General features: G+C 39.9%; 1 protein-coding gene across 1 annotated transcript in view; it reads left to right on the top strand.

Annotated features, from left to right (window-relative positions):
- LOC135706324 (lamin Dm0-like) overlaps positions 1–15335 on the top strand; it is a 32603-nt gene extending 17268 nt beyond the window's left edge. Inside the window, exons 2-6 of the mRNA XM_065227934.1 lie at positions 11894–12341; positions 12407–12865; positions 12922–13143; positions 13223–13327; positions 14030–15335. Coding sequence (XP_065084006.1) covers positions 11894–12341; positions 12407–12865; positions 12922–13143; positions 13223–13327; positions 14030–14068 — 1273 coding nt within the window. The 3' untranslated portion in view covers positions 14069–15335. The remainder of the gene's footprint in view (positions 1–11893; positions 12342–12406; positions 12866–12921; positions 13144–13222; positions 13328–14029) is intronic.
- The last annotated feature ends 429 nt before the right edge of the window (positions 15336–15764 follow it).

The raw sequence follows: 15764 nt of genomic DNA, 5'->3' as shown, positions 1-15764 counted from the left end.
GCCACCTTGTTTTCTGGTTGACCATACAAAGTAGTAGACTGTTCCCTTCAAACAATCACATTGTTTTAGTTGTGGCAGCATCATGCTGCTAAGTCAGCCACCCCTTGATAGAGACTTACACCGAGCGACAGCAAGAATCGACCGGCCGGCAGTTTACTTCACTTACGCCATATATGAGTTATTCACTATGGTAAGGTATTTATTTATACATATCCAACACACCACCGTAAAAGTTGCGATTCATAAGTACCCGCGTAAACCAGCATGGATGGGTGCGCGAATAGGACGGATAACAAAAAAAATAGAAACACGCGTTGTGCGTACGTGAATATCCGAAGAAAGGAGAATAAACATAACACTATCACTCTTGTATATAGGACTCACTAATGCACGCGCATTTTCAAAACGCCTTTGAACTTTCAACGGTTTAAAGATCGGAGCATGCACGGAAATGACTTGTTCAAAATTACAAAATGACCCTTTCTCTTTATGTGGCGGTCGAGCCGGGAGGAGTTGGAAGATGCGTCGTTGAGAAAATAGCTCTTTCTCCCGTTCAGCAGATCAGTGGCGTTGTGGTTTTGAAGAGTGGCAGCAAACTCTGTCGGTTGTTTTGATGGACAGCACAAGCAATTTTTGCGGGGGAAAGGGCGACCTAAAAATACGGCGAAACCGCCAATTAATTATAGCGCTTGCTTTGCATTGGAAGATCTTGGTTCGGTGAACTTTTGGTTGAGAGTTGCTAAATTTTTCGTCGAAAATGGTCAAACCATGGCGTGAATGATTTTCAGCCAGCAGCGTCTCTCGCATTTCATTCAATCGGAAGTTCCCTTCGATGAATTCGGCACCCACAACAACGCTTCTCCCCTCGTAAACTGTTTGGATAATGCACTACCGCGTGGAATGTTAAATTGAGCAAGTTTCTCCCACATAAACATGGTTTTATTACTTTGAGAGGTAACCCACACAAGCCAACACCGTTGCAACCGGATGATGCGTATGTGTTTGTAAACAATAAATACAAAGTTGACTTAATACCTCCTGCTGCACACGTGCTTCTACTGCATCAGTGTAAATTGCATTCTGCCTGAAGGGGAAGTATAGTTTCACCATAGCGTGAAAAAGTGTCGATCATGAATCAGTGACCCCTTCAAACGATCGTTCCCTCTGTCATGTGTAATCTTCCCTGCGTACACACAACAAATAGAACAAGTTAATGCAAGCATTTGATTACTTATTCTCTGCATCCTTCTCTTCCCCGGTATTGACTCTTTTGTCGTGTAAGTATTCAAGATCTGGTTGTTGGAATCTAAACGCGCATCATGGTGTGGGTGTTTATTACGCGAGAAAAGGATCTCGTCATGACGTCCGTGACTTATAACACTCTGATGCAGCGGTGTCGATTGCAACTCACTTTGAGAAATTCCATAGGCCAAATGACCTTAAATCTTCAAAATGGCTTTAAAACACCAAAAATGCTTGATTGCAGAATTAAATAATGGCATTAAAACGACTGCAAAGCAAGGTTGCAAAGACTCATTTCAGCTAAAACAATGTTTTTCTAAATTATGAAATAATTAGATGCCATGATCAAATTTTGAATTGGTAGGATACAAGAAGAGGTTGCAAAGAATGTGTTTGACATATTAAACCTGTTTATTTCACTTCATGAGAGTCACAATCAGCGATTTTTCACAAACTCACTCACTCACTCAGCGATCAGCAAATCGCTGATTGTGACTCATAGAAAGCAAAATTTACAGGTTTTATGTTTCCAACGCATACTTTGTAACCTCTTCTTGTAAGTTACAAGTAAAACATGCCATCATACCATCTTTTGGTTTTATTATTCCGAAAAACATTATTTTAGTTGAAATGAGTCTTTGCAACCTTGCTGCAAAGGAGTATTAGAACTTCTCAGAAAAGCATTTTAAAATAGTTGGTAAGGGGAAAACCGACTCCGCGCCATCTTTGATCGCCAAAATTTAAAAAATGGTCTTTAATCACGTATAAAGCCTCAAATGCAGAAATGGCTTTTAAAAACGTGGCTTTGATTGTAAACTTTCTATTGAATCTTTCGCTTTAAAGGTTCATATCGTACATAAGTGATACTAATTGAATAAGTCTAAAACACCAAACATTTATTTGGTTTGCCATCATAGACTACTTTTCTTCTCTTAGGTCACTTTTTAGTCACTATTTTTGCAACTATAAGTCACTATTTGGTGACTTAATTATTCAACATGGTCACTAAAATCACTATTTCTGACAGCAGTGATCGCTACCAGCCCTGACTCAAACAATCACTTATGAAATGTGTTTCCGATATAGCCATCACAAATTCAATGTGGTCTTCTTATTGCTTATGATGTTTACTGATTATATACTCATTTAAAGTCTTATATTTCTTGATCCAAATTGTTTGACTTTCACGCATGTATTCATCAAGCATTATCAAAGTAACCCCAAATCAAAATACTGATGTTCAGTTACAAGACTAAAAACAAATACAGTCGAGTCCCTCCCGATAAAGGTAACTAGGTGGCGGATAGAGCTGGGATGGCTGCAATACAAGTTATGGGCAGATACCCCATTCAAGAAAAAGATTTCGTGATCGCCAAAATTAACGGAATATTCATATGCAGTTGCTACGCACCCGATGGACGATGGAGCAGTTCCACGAGACGCTGGATGGACTTACCGAAGAGCTGATCGGATGAAGACCGGAAGTCATTGGAGGAGACTTCAATGCTTAGGCAGTGGGGTGGGGCAACAGATGTAACAACGCAAGAGGGCACATTCTGCTGGAAGCTCTGGCGAAGCTGGGAATTAGGCTGTTCAATAAAGACACCACCAGCACTTTTCGCAGAGATGACCGGGAATCCATTATCCACGTCATTTTATGCGGACTGCAGTCCGTCGCTGGTGGAAAACATGAATTGGAGATTGTGTGGAGGATATACCTATAGTGACCATCAGGCAATCCGATAGGGGCATCGGCCAACAGAATCCTGTGGCAGTACAGAGGACCAGAACTTGCGACCTGAAGTGGAAGACGAGTTGACGAGTTGGTTAGGAAGAGCATGTGATACGATCATGTCGAGGAAACTGGAGCTAAATAACAGACGGCTTCCAGCTTACTGCTGCAACAATTAGCATTAGGCAATTAGCACCCTCCGCACTAGTTGTTTCAGAGCCAGAAGACGTGCTCAGAGAGCAAGAACAGAAGTAGACAGAGGGAACGTAGAGGAATGTTCCAAGCACAACGAGAGATAAAGCAGAGCAAGTCAAACTGTCAACTGGAGCTGGGTCGAGACGCTGCTGCCAACGACGCACATCGTGTCGTGATGACGAAGATCAGATGTCAAGTCATGCCCACTGAAATGTGCTTGGAGAACCTGAAAGTCATCGTGGAAGGACTTTTCTCGAAGCACGATCCAACGACCTGGTCACCTACATCGTACGGAGACGGAGAGGGAGATAACGACGAAGTCACCAACGAGCAACTCGTAGCAGTGCCTGCTGGATACACTCGGAAAACTCTTGGAGAGGATCATCCTAAACAGGCTGACGAAGACGCTGTAAGCAAGGATTGGTGGAGAGGCAGTTCGGATTTCGAAAAGGAAGGGCAAATGTGGATGCAATTCGGACAGTTTCGACGTGATTTGAAACCTAATGCATGGAGCGAAGCTGCAGATAGCCCACAACAAAAGCGAGGTGGTATTGATCAGTAACTTTAAAGCGCTGCAGCGGTCAGAAATTACCGTTGGGATGCACGCAATAAACCTGGGAGTGATGGTCGATGACCGTTTGGCTTCAATAGCCACGTAGGATAGGCCTACGAGAAGGCTGCGAAGGCTATCAACGCGGTAGCCAGAATTATACCGAACATCTCGGGACCAAGCAGTGGCTAGAGACGGATCCTGGCTAGTGTATTTTCGTTGATACTGAGATATGGAGGTTCAGCCTTGGTTGCAGCGCTGAAAACCAAGCGGAATTTAAGGAAACCGAACAGTACATACCGGCTCAACAAACCATACGCAAACTTTTCGAGACGTTTGGTGTACCCTTTTTTGTAAGAATAGTTAACATTTATCAGTAATTCCATTAATAGTGGATAAATAATGGTTAAACTTGATTTCAACATCATTTTGATGGTTAAAATATTGATAAAGAAAATTTCCCAATTTTGTCAGCTTCCCGTTTTTGTCAGCCTAAAATTTCAGATGCGATACTTTCCAATAAACATATTACTAACGAATTGACTCTAGGATCCTCAGTACTTGTTAAATAAATTGAAAAACATGCATTGCTGTAAAAAAAATATTTAGAATGTACCGTGGACCCACGTTAATCTGAACGACATCTGCGTGCATCTTAATGGAGTTCATTTTTAATTTGAACCGCTAGTAACCCTACGACCATCAGTAAAGCGAGTCTGGTAGCCTTATTTGATGTTTTGTATTGATTTGAGTTCCGTTTCGCATCATTCCAATTTCTCTTTTCTCCATTCCATGTGCTAAATTACGTTTGATCAATTTTTAGTTAAAAGACTATCAATGTTACCCCGGTTTACGGTACCACAATTTTGATTACCATAATGTGGAATTTTTAAAAACATATGGTCAAGATATCGGAATTTCTGTTACCCATAGATTGACAAACGCTGTAACGTTTGTTTCATAGACTTTCATAGATCTACGGATTTGATACCAGTACCGAATTGGTTGCCAGCAATTGTTTTCAATGATAAACGTGAGCATTGATTGCCAGCTGATTTAGCTGAAATTTTGATTCTTTTTTTCTCATTCGAATAGCGAGGATGACACTTAATTCAAGCTGAACAGTGCATTAGGTTCTAAGAAACATTGACAGATTCTCTTTGTATCGTCACGGCTGTATTAAGACATTCCCAGCTAATTCAAACACACATTATCTAACATTGAAAATTTGACAATGTTAAAGTATAACTATAACGTATTTCGACGACAGGCTACCGGCCCCTGATCTTCAAGAGCTTGCGAAGGATATCAGTCGGCTGAAGAACAACAAAGCAACTGGTGTAGAGCAACTACCAAGTGAGCTATTAAAATACGGTGGTGATGCACTGGCTAGAGCGCTGCACTGGGTAATTGCCTAGATTTGGGAGGAGATATTACTGGAGGAGTGGATAGAAGGTGTCGTATGCCCAATCTACAAAAAGGACGACAAGTTGGCTTGCTGCAACTACCGCGCGATTACACTGCTTAGCGCCGCCTACAAAGTACTCTCCCAAATTCTATGCGGCCGCCTGTCACCATTTGCAAGAGAATTCTTGGGGCAATACCAAGCGGGATTCATGGGTGCCCGCGCTACCACGGACCAAATTTTCACGGATCAGTAGGTTCTACAGAAATGCCGCGAATACAACGTGCCCACACATCATTTGTTTATCGATTTCAAATTCACATGCGACACAATCGATCCAGATCAGGTATGGCAGATTATGCACGAGTACGGATTTCCGGATAAACTAAAGCGATTGATCAAGGCGACAATGGATCGAGTGATGTGCGTTGTTCGAGTATAGAGGACACTCTCGAGTCCCTTTGAATCTCCAAGGGGGCTACGACAAGGTGATGGAGCTTCGTGTCTGCTATTTAACATCGCGTTAGAAGGTGTGATCAGAAGAGCTGGGATAGACACGAGTGGCACGATCTTCAGGAGGTCCGTGCTTGCCAAGTTTTAAATAATGTTGCATACAAGTTCGATATAATGTATAGAAACGTCAAAGTGATCCGATGCTGTGGTGCGGGATTCGCGCTACTAATAATACGTTAAAAAGGTATTTAACATGGGCATATTTGTTCCCTTCGCATCGGATTAGTTATATTCCCAATCGTCGCGAGTACGCATTATGTTCACGGCTATCGACCGTCGTTAGAGTAGTCCTCAGAACATGCATATTGTTTTAAATGTGTTTATCACGCATGGCTTGAGTAAATTGGATCATTCGGGTGAGACCCTTTCTGTGTGTATATTTGATTTAAAATTGGAATTTACATTTAGGAGCTCGGCTAGCTTGGCGGCTGCCGCTTTTGCTTACTGAGTAGATCGTAGGTTTATTCCCAAGCTCCTCCAAAACAAAACAATTACTATGGTCGCTATTCGCTTAAGCGAATCCTGACCCATCTCCTACCAAACTATCCAACTCTGTAGCATCTATGGGGGCGTCGGTGAGTCGCTGACCTCCCGTTAAGTAGATGTTACATCAACAATATCCTTCTTTTTCCCGTAACGGAGAACATGGGCGTTGCCGGCAATGGTAATTGTCATGCTTTTTCTGTTCTGAACTTTGATTGGAGAACTCTTCACTCCCAAATAGTTTTCCTTAAGCAATCAGAATAAGAGCTTTAAAGTAGATACATGACAGTTGCCAGTATGCAATCTACGAATTACTCTGTTACAAACACAACGCAACGCAATGTCGGTCCTAATATTGGGCTCATACATCAATTCTGCCGTAATTAACTTTATGAAATATTAGAGATCTTCATTACAGTCCCATTAACTTCACAACAATTGTAGGAACTTTGAAGAAGTTCTGCGGAATGAAAGGTAATTCTGAGAATTTCAGTAAAGCTCCATAAACAAATTGCAGGAACATAAGGGAAGTTAACACACTGAAATTATGGGGAACTTACTGGAAGCTTTCTTTAAAGGTTCTTTAAACATTCTAAAATTTGCAGAAACTTTTATGAAGTTCCTAGAATTTCAGAGCACATCACAGGTGTTAAGCAAACTTGAGAAATATAGAAACCTTGAGGGTTAGTGTCGATAATTTAATGGAAGTTTCATGAACTTCAGAAAAATCATGAGAACTTAAGTGAAAATCATAAAACTATACTAATTATTTCATTCTAATTCCATGAAAATTTCGGAAGCACAAAAGTTCCAGAAATTTAGAAAAACTACGAAAACTTCACAGAAGGACAGTGGTATTCAGAAACATTTCGAGAACGTCATAAGAAAAATTTGGGAATAGTCCATTTCATATTCAACGGAAATTTCGATGAAGCTATCCTCCGAGTTCAATTTTCTTTTAGTTTTTATCGTAATTACCTTGAAATTCTCCACAATAAAACACCCTTTGGAAAGATTATCAGAATATTCATTGAATTCATTTCAGATTTCCTTTTGAATCTCATTCCTTCCCTTGGAATTCTACTCACATTGAAAGTCTCATAAGAATTCATTGGCATTTCTACTCACAATTTCCTTAGATTTCTTCTCATATTTTGTTTGGAAAACTCTCCTGAATTTATTTTCCGAATTCCTTTGAAGATGTCCTGGAGTTATTCTCAGATTTAACTGTAATCCTTCTTTTAGTATTTTCAAACAAATTCCAAGGACTTATGCTCCGAATTTGTTTTCTCCCACACACTTTATGAAATTATTCTCAGAATGCCCTTGGAATTTTCCTTTGAAGTTCACAGGAGTTGCGCTCCTCAGAAATTCCTAAGAGTTTTCAATAAAATTTATTTTTATTTTCAATTCAGGGTCACAATTTTTACAACTATCAGTCACTATTTAGTCACTTATTTCTTCAACATGGTCACTAAAATCACTATTTTTGATAGCCATCACACCAGCCCTGAAATTGGAGAAAAGGAGATTTTTAACGATGGGTCCAAAGTTTAGAACCATAGACCAACATTAGAGCCATTTCCCCTATATGTTAGCATCTCAAAACAATCAAAAACCTTCTGGAAAGTAAAGGGTTCTGGCCAATTTCTTCACCTTCACTTCTTAAGCCTTAAACTAGGCTTAACTATATGGGTAAGCTTGGGTTAAGATTTAAGCGAAGGTGAAGAAATCGGCCCTTAATGTTTACTTCAGGATTCCCTTGCTGTTGAAATTCTCCTAGGTTTCTCAAAGTATTGTCCCAAAAATTACTTTAGGATTCACATCAGACTGCCCCGGGATTGTTTCTCTCTAAATAATGCTATAAAGTCTCCTAGGAATTCAGTTGAAATTCAGCCAAGATTTTTTTAAGCTATCTTCAGAATAAGATTTCCTTGGAATTATTGATTGGAGTTCTCCTCATAATTGTCTTTAATTGATTGATTGGTTGTCATTTAAGACGTTTTTAAGCGTATGCTCGTTTCTGGAAAAGAACTAGAAAGTATCAAAAGGGATCCTCCTTGGCCTAGCATAACAGTTCGGTGGTTTTTGACAGATTTCCTGTAATTATTCACAGACATTCGGTGAAAAATTACAGGAAATCTGTGAAAAATCACCGAACTGTTTACCGAACGTTCAGCTGTTGAGATTTCGGTGAAATTTCACATACATATTTCGGTGAAATAATCTTAGTGTGTAACTATGAACATTTATAATTTGATCCTTAGGGACAATGTCAGGGCTGTAGCGATCATTAATTTTGTTATAGGATTAATTATCTGTGGATTCACATCCAAATTCCCTTAAAGAAAGATTTTTTTTTAATTCCGGGGAAGTTCGAGATTAGGGCGTAATTGCTTTTGTGAACAAACACTTCATTAGACGATTTCTCGTGAATTAAAGCTCAATCTCAAAACTAACAACACAAATAGGTAGATGAATGGTTCCTCTATCATTTGGTATGGTTTGTTCGCGAGATTTTTCTTTTATTCACGAGAAAACAACATGTTTGTTTACAAAAGCAATTACGCCCAAATCTCAAAGTTCTCCGGAATTTGCTTTAGATTTCTCTGAAATGCTCCTCTCAATGGGGCATTGAAGGGGGCCTCCGAATTCACTTCTCATTTTCCCAACAATTTTCTTATAACACTAATTATAATACTATAATAATACTAATTGTAATATTTCTAACGAATTCCTTTAGAATTCCCATCAGAATTCCTTGATAATTATCCCTAAGTTTCCTCTCTAATTCTCCATAAAACTTATTTTGCATTCCGTACACAATTCTTCAAAATGTCAGAATCCTAAAATGTTATACTAGCTTTGTGTTTTTTTTTAAGGTCTTGAAATTTTAAATTTTTCATTTTATGGAATCTCGAAAAGTTAAAGAATGTGAAAAACTAATCTAATTTATAAATCCAGAAAAATTTCTCATGCCATCTTTAAAAAAAATCTCAGTTCGAGATCTCAATATTATTCCGTTGATCTCATTGTATTTAAATTAAATTTTCAATATCAATATATCGCTTTATAACATTCGGTCCAAGGACCCACATAGCCCGGTAGCGTTCGACACAGTGCCTTTCGAAAAACTCCAAAATTCTGAGACTCCCAAGTCTTTTTTTTATACTAAATTATAGAACATGATTTTACAATTGGGTTGTTTAACTTCGAAAAATACACCGATTTTTACACATCATCTGATAGGGCTTCGCTTTCTGAGCACAACCATATTTTTATCGATCCTGTAGACATTCATCTCGATTTTTAAATCAAGATTTAAATTTTTGATCATTGACACTAAATCTATTCGTTGACAGCTCACTCCCATACAAAGTCCCACCAAGGGGCGCTAAAATGGTGATTTTTGCTAATGTAATCGTACTTATTTAAAATAGTTCCAGTGTACCAAAATTGATGAAATTTTGGATTTCAGTTGCATTTTTAATGCAGATAACGAATATCTATTTACCTCAATACCCCTAAACAATACGACGGCGCCGACTGGGATTGAACCCAGGCCTGCTGAGGTGAGAGGTCATCACGCCCACCACTACACCACCGGCGCTGCTGTCAGGTTTACTCGATCCTAATTAATCATATTGACGAGCAGTTTTGGGACGACGTTTCCTACCACTGATCTTCCTAAAACAGCTCGACAATAAGGTCAATTCTATACAGAGCTGGAAAAAGGGCCTATCTGCTTTGATCGACTCTCTTCATCGACTTTCTCTTTCGGTTAAAACTCAGCTGCAACAACATTCCCCGTTGTTTTTAACGATTTGGACGATAGATAAAAATCTCCTTTATCATGCTATGTGGCAAAAATAGCACGAACACTGCCGTGGTTACCAAAAAAAAAGTCGATGAAGATAATCGATCAAAGCATATAGGCCCTTTTCTCAGTTTTGTATAGAATTGTACAAAAGACACGTTTTTTTTCCTCTGTTCGGGACCTAACACTACTGCGACCAGTAAATTGATCTATTGTAGTATATCCCGTGTCCTTAGTTTAGTGCACGTCGTATTACTCCATCGCTATTGAGAAATGATGAAGTATTCGATTTTTTTACAGTTGCCACTCTTGCATTTATCGCAAGGATCCGACTCTAATTGAAAGGTCCCGCTATTTATACCCTTCGGAGTGTTGAAACACCCTCCAAAGGCGCGCCCCTTTGGCAATCAAAATTGGATTCCTTAGCAACAAAATTAAGGTATGACACCGATAATGACCATGCATCAGAACCCTAGTCTTAACCACTTCAAACTAGGGAACAACGAAGAGAAGATTAGGAATCACATAGATGAAGACAACTAACTCATTTTTTTCCTTCTTTCAAGATCATCCTCGGTAGACAAGGCCGAGTCTTGTCACTATCAACAAGGCATAAAAAGTAACAAGGACTAAGATGTGTTCCTTGGATTACTGAAAAATCCTGTTCCCCTAGTTTGAAGTAGTCAGGACTAGGAATCGGTGGTAGATCTTACATCCCGTAACGTACCACGAAAAGGTGATCTACCCACATTACGAGGCAAAGACACGTTAGAGAAAAATCGAATTGCCACCCGGTGGATCATATTGCCGGAATCTTACAATAAATCCCTTCGACGTTGATCATAATATCAACCCTGATTTACATCACCCATTTTTGGATGAGTTCGATTTTACCGAATCCAATGTCTGTGATCTTCTGTCTGTGAACTACAGATTTAATTTTTTGACTGCCAATAGGAAGTTAGTTCCAATCAAAAGTTTCAATTGTTGTTGGTAGCACTGCACGTGCTCCCAGACCAGACGACCATTAGTAGCAATTTAGTTTCCTCCTCGTCGTGGTTTGTGTTTATATTGCTGATGATAATTTAGTCCCAGACAAACAGACATAACACTTGGATGTTTTTCGTCGAACACGCATGTAACGTTATTTTTTTTTGTTAGCACCACCACCTGTGGCGCGAATAGTAAATTCCATTGTGTTTGACATTTACACACTACCGTCATCTGTTGAGCGTACTGTCGTGACTTATTGACATGTTGGTTAGACTACATGTAACTTTGTTTAACAATTATCGACTGGCCAGTTTTTAACAGTGAAAAGTATTCAACGTGTTATGTCTGCTTATCTGTGATTTAGCCTTCTAAATTGAAAAATGTGTGAACCAAATCGTTCAAATTGGTGTTTGCTATACAGTTGCTATTCGCATAACAGTCCCATGTCCTGTTGATTTCCTACCATCGTTTGCTGTTATGCGAATAGCGGCAGATATTGGTGGTTATATGCGGTTTACTGTCTTCGAAGATATTTTGTAGAATGAGTTATTAATTCATAAAAAAACGAGTAAGTTCCTTCAGTGTTAGTACATACCGCGATATTTACTAATATATAACTGAAGAAACCCTCGTGAATAGCCCCCATCATCAAGCGATAAGCGACAGTTTATGACTACCAATGTGTTAAGATGACGAAGACCGTCTGTTATGACGATGTCGCGCTCACGATGAAGTCACACACGAAAACGGCCATCCAAGGAGTAATTTCAAACGATCACTGCTTTCATGATCCAAACGTGATAAATTTAAATCGATGATGTAAGCGGCAACTTTCACACCGCTGTGGTGGTGGTGGTGGTGATCTCTGCTGAGGCTAACTTTCTGGAAATATGCTAATCACTGTTTGTCGTTTCATGAATTTTAACGAATTCTCTTTTCCCACCCCTCTTCCCCTCCTCTCAGACTGGACCGCAAGACGAAAGAAGCCGCTGACAACGAACGAAGCGCTCGTAGCCAGGAAGCTCGCGCCAACGAACTCTCCGGCAAGTACAACACAGTCCTGTCCGAACGCAAGAGGGCCCAGGACGAACTTAAGGAGCTGGAAAAGGAAGTTGCCCGCCTCAAGAAACAGCTGGAAACGCTCCGGAAGAATCTGGAGGAAGAAACGTTGGCTCGGGTGGACTTGGAAAATACCGTCCAAAGTTTACGCGAAGAGCTTACCTTCAAGGATCAGGTCCACCAACAGGAGCTGACCGAAACCAAGACCCGCCGACAGGTCGAAATCAGCGAAATCGATGGCATTCTCTCGGAGCAGTACGAAGCCAAGCTGCAGCAGACGCTACAGGAACTGCGCGATCAGTACGACGGACAAATGCGCGCCAATCGGGATGAGATTTCCGAGTTGTATGAAGTAAGAAAATGCATTTCGATCTATTTCTATCAGCGTGTTACTAATGAGTGACTTTCCCATTTTAGGCTCGCCTCCGCGATCTGGAGCTGCAGTTGAATGCCGAACGACAGCGTCACGCCGTAGAGAAGAGCAAACTGCAGGACGAAATCGAACGTCTGCGCAACCAGATTTCCCTTCAACTGCAGGAGTACCAAGATCTGATGGACATCAAAATCACCCTGGACATGGAAATTGCCGCCTACGACAAGCTGCTTTCCTCCGAGGAAGTCCGGCTAAACATCACCCCGGGCAGTCAATCGGCTATCTTCCAGACCTCGTCCACTAGCTCCAGTGCCGGACGATCGGGGGCGATGCGACGTACTCCGCAGCGGACAGCTGCCAAGCGCAAGCGTACCGTCCTGGAGGAGTCGGACGAGCGTAGCGTGTCGGACTACTCGGTCACTTCGTCCGCCAAGGGAGACATCGAGATCTCCGAAGTCGATCCGGAGGGCAAGTTCGTCAAACTGCACAACAAATCTGCTAAGGTATTTAATTTGTTTGACGAAAATCAATAAGCGATGTTACGATTCAATCATTTCAGGAAGTACAAGTCGGAGGCTGGACCCTGGTCCGCAAGGTGGGCACCAACGAAACCGTGTTCAAGTTCCACCGAACGCTGAAGATCGATGGCGGTGCCTTCGTGACGGTGTGGTCTTCGGACCTCGGCCAGAATCACGAACCCCCGAGCACGATCGTCATGAAGGGCCAGAAGTGGTTCGCCGGCGATAACATGACCACTCAGCTGGTGAACGGAGACGGAGAGGTAGGAGATCGCGCATTGTTGTTTTAAATTAATCCGGCGTTGGTTGATTGTGTATTGTTTCATTGTTTCGTCCGTTTAGGAAGTAGCCGCGTCGGAACGTGTCAAGCGTATTATGTCCACTGCCGCATCACGCCACCGCGAGTACCTCGGTTCTTACGGCGCAGAAGAGCTGTATCACCAACAGGTATGAATTGCACTCAAATTTCACATTAGTTTAAGTTCTTTGTAAGTTTGATAAAAATCTCAAAATTGTGTTACTTGACCAAGAAATGCACCTTATATCGGTGAATCCTGTTTTTCGAGGATAATACCGGTGGAACTTACCAGCATTAGAATGCTCTCATTAGGTGGCTCTAGTGAGCAAATTGATTTCTTGTTCATTGTCTTAACTTGATGTCCCCACTAGATCGGATTTTACTGCCTTCTGCTATGAGATGTTCAATTTGCCAGGACCTGTTGAGTTGAAGGCAGTTGTATTCAGGTTGTGCTAGGGTGCTATTCATTTTATTACACTACATTTTATGATTGCACGGAAGGTTGATTTTTTCAACAAACTCGTGCAGGTACATAAAGCTTTTTGAATGGTGGGCAGACTGCCAAATAGACTGAAATGGCATATTTTGTTCGACAATTTTGTTCAATTGAGGCTAGAATTGATTCGTAATGTGCAAAGTTATACCTACGATTTTGTGTATCTGAGTTGGGGACGAACTAAATAGGATGAGAATCAAATTTTGTTTTAGACATTGCTTACGAGAACTTGAGAATTTGTCTGGAAACATTTTTAGAATTTGATGAGAGAATTGAACACCTATTCAATATGAAAAAAGACAGTAAGAGAATCACTAACACACATTTACCATTCGCTTTTCTTTTTTTCTTACAGGGGGAACCTAAAGGCGAAGAGAAGTGCCGTATCATGTGAAGCTAAAAGAAAAGAACCTAGCAGCATGAGCCGTGAAATTCGCCTATAGCAGTTTAGTTTTCCGTATAAAAGTCGGAAAATCGTTACACACTCTACTTACAATAGGAACTACAACAGTAGACACCAAGAAATACTTTTTTTCTTATCCGTGTTAGTGCGATAATACCCTCCATCCTATGGCGGACGAACAATAGTACAGTAAAACAAAATATAAACCCATTTCTACCATTTATTACATGCCTACAAACAAACAGACACCTTTAATTGAAACACTTATGTTCGTGTTGGAAAAACAAGTTGACACGAATATCTACTTAATACGAATGTTGTCCTTGGTAATAAGAAAAAAAAATAAACGAGAACAGAAAATTTGCACAACTAATACCTTACTGTTAGTACTAAAACACTTATGAGGAACGATTCAAAAACAGCAACAAAACACCGCATTGAAACGTTAGAATTTGGACATTGAAAGCACTTAAAATAAAGATCTATATCATTCATATAAAACCAATACAAGAAAAAAAAGATGAGTAAGAAACTAAATGCCATAATTGTAAGGAGAAAGTAGACAAAACCGCCGTTTGATTTTCCTTTAAGTTTTACAATTTTATTTTCGTCGAATATTTCGATCATCATCCATCAAGACAGAATAACGTAACCAACGTATTGCACTGAAAGTAACATCGGTGGCTATTTATGCTAACTTTTAAGGAATGTCCTATCATTTGTCATTGTTTTGTTCATTTTATGTAACGTAACGTAATCAAAACTCGTAAGAAATGTCCACTTTTTTTTTGTTCTTCGAATCGGTGTCCTTGGTCAAGCTGGTAAGCCACGTTGGAGAAACGTTTCAGGAACGTTGAACATAAACAGAATGCTGCATTTTTTGACTTTCCTGTTTTTTTTTCCTAACAATTGTAAAGAAGAGAGTTAAAAGAAAATATATATTTTTAAATGCTAAGGAGTATAAACCGTTCAATCGTATAATAGCTTCCGATAAAATATATGTCCTACAAAAGTTGTTGCGACGTAGGTAACCCAAAAGAAGAACAATCGTTTAGTTTGTAGTCATCAAAGCCACCATCATGAATCGAGCATAAATGATAATTTTCCATTTCGGTTGAGAGGTTTTTTTTTTTTGAATCGGATAAATTAACACTTACAATTAAATTTATATCTGTTGCCTGATATTTTTTGTACTGTCATAAACATGAATCATTCAATCATTAAGAAGAGAATTTTAAAATAAACACTCAGAAAAACAGCAGCGTTCAGAGATTTAGTCGATCCGAAACGACCATTAAATTGTTAACGTTTGAAATCCCAGGAAACTCGTTGAATTTTGTTTAACGTGATTTAACTGAATGCAGCAATGACCCGATTTTGTCAGCCCCCTCTTTGAAAATATTTTCTAGTACTCTATGAAACCTATGCGCTTTTTCTGTGATCTTATTGCATCAAAGTATAGCTTAACCATCAATCTTGAAGATGAATGAGAAAGATTTAGGTGAAATTATCGAATGATAGAAGTCTGATGCGTGGAGGGGCCGACAAAATAAGTAGTCTTTGTTAATGAATTCACTGAGATAAACTGCCCATAAAAGCATAATTGTTCCATCTTTGCTTGATTTCCTATTCATATGGGACAGTTATGCTTTTACGGGCATTAAAATCCTCATGCAAAACGAGATAT

The sequence above is a fragment of the Ochlerotatus camptorhynchus genome, unplaced genomic scaffold, assembly GCF_037179485.1.
Source record: "Ochlerotatus camptorhynchus isolate MF236.1 unplaced genomic scaffold, CSIRO-AGI_Acam_v1.1 ptg000277l, whole genome shotgun sequence".
Lineage (NCBI taxonomy): Eukaryota > Metazoa > Arthropoda > Insecta > Diptera > Culicidae > Ochlerotatus > Ochlerotatus camptorhynchus.
The sequence above is the reverse complement of the archived record's forward strand: the minus strand, read 5'-3'. Positions and strand labels throughout refer to the sequence as shown.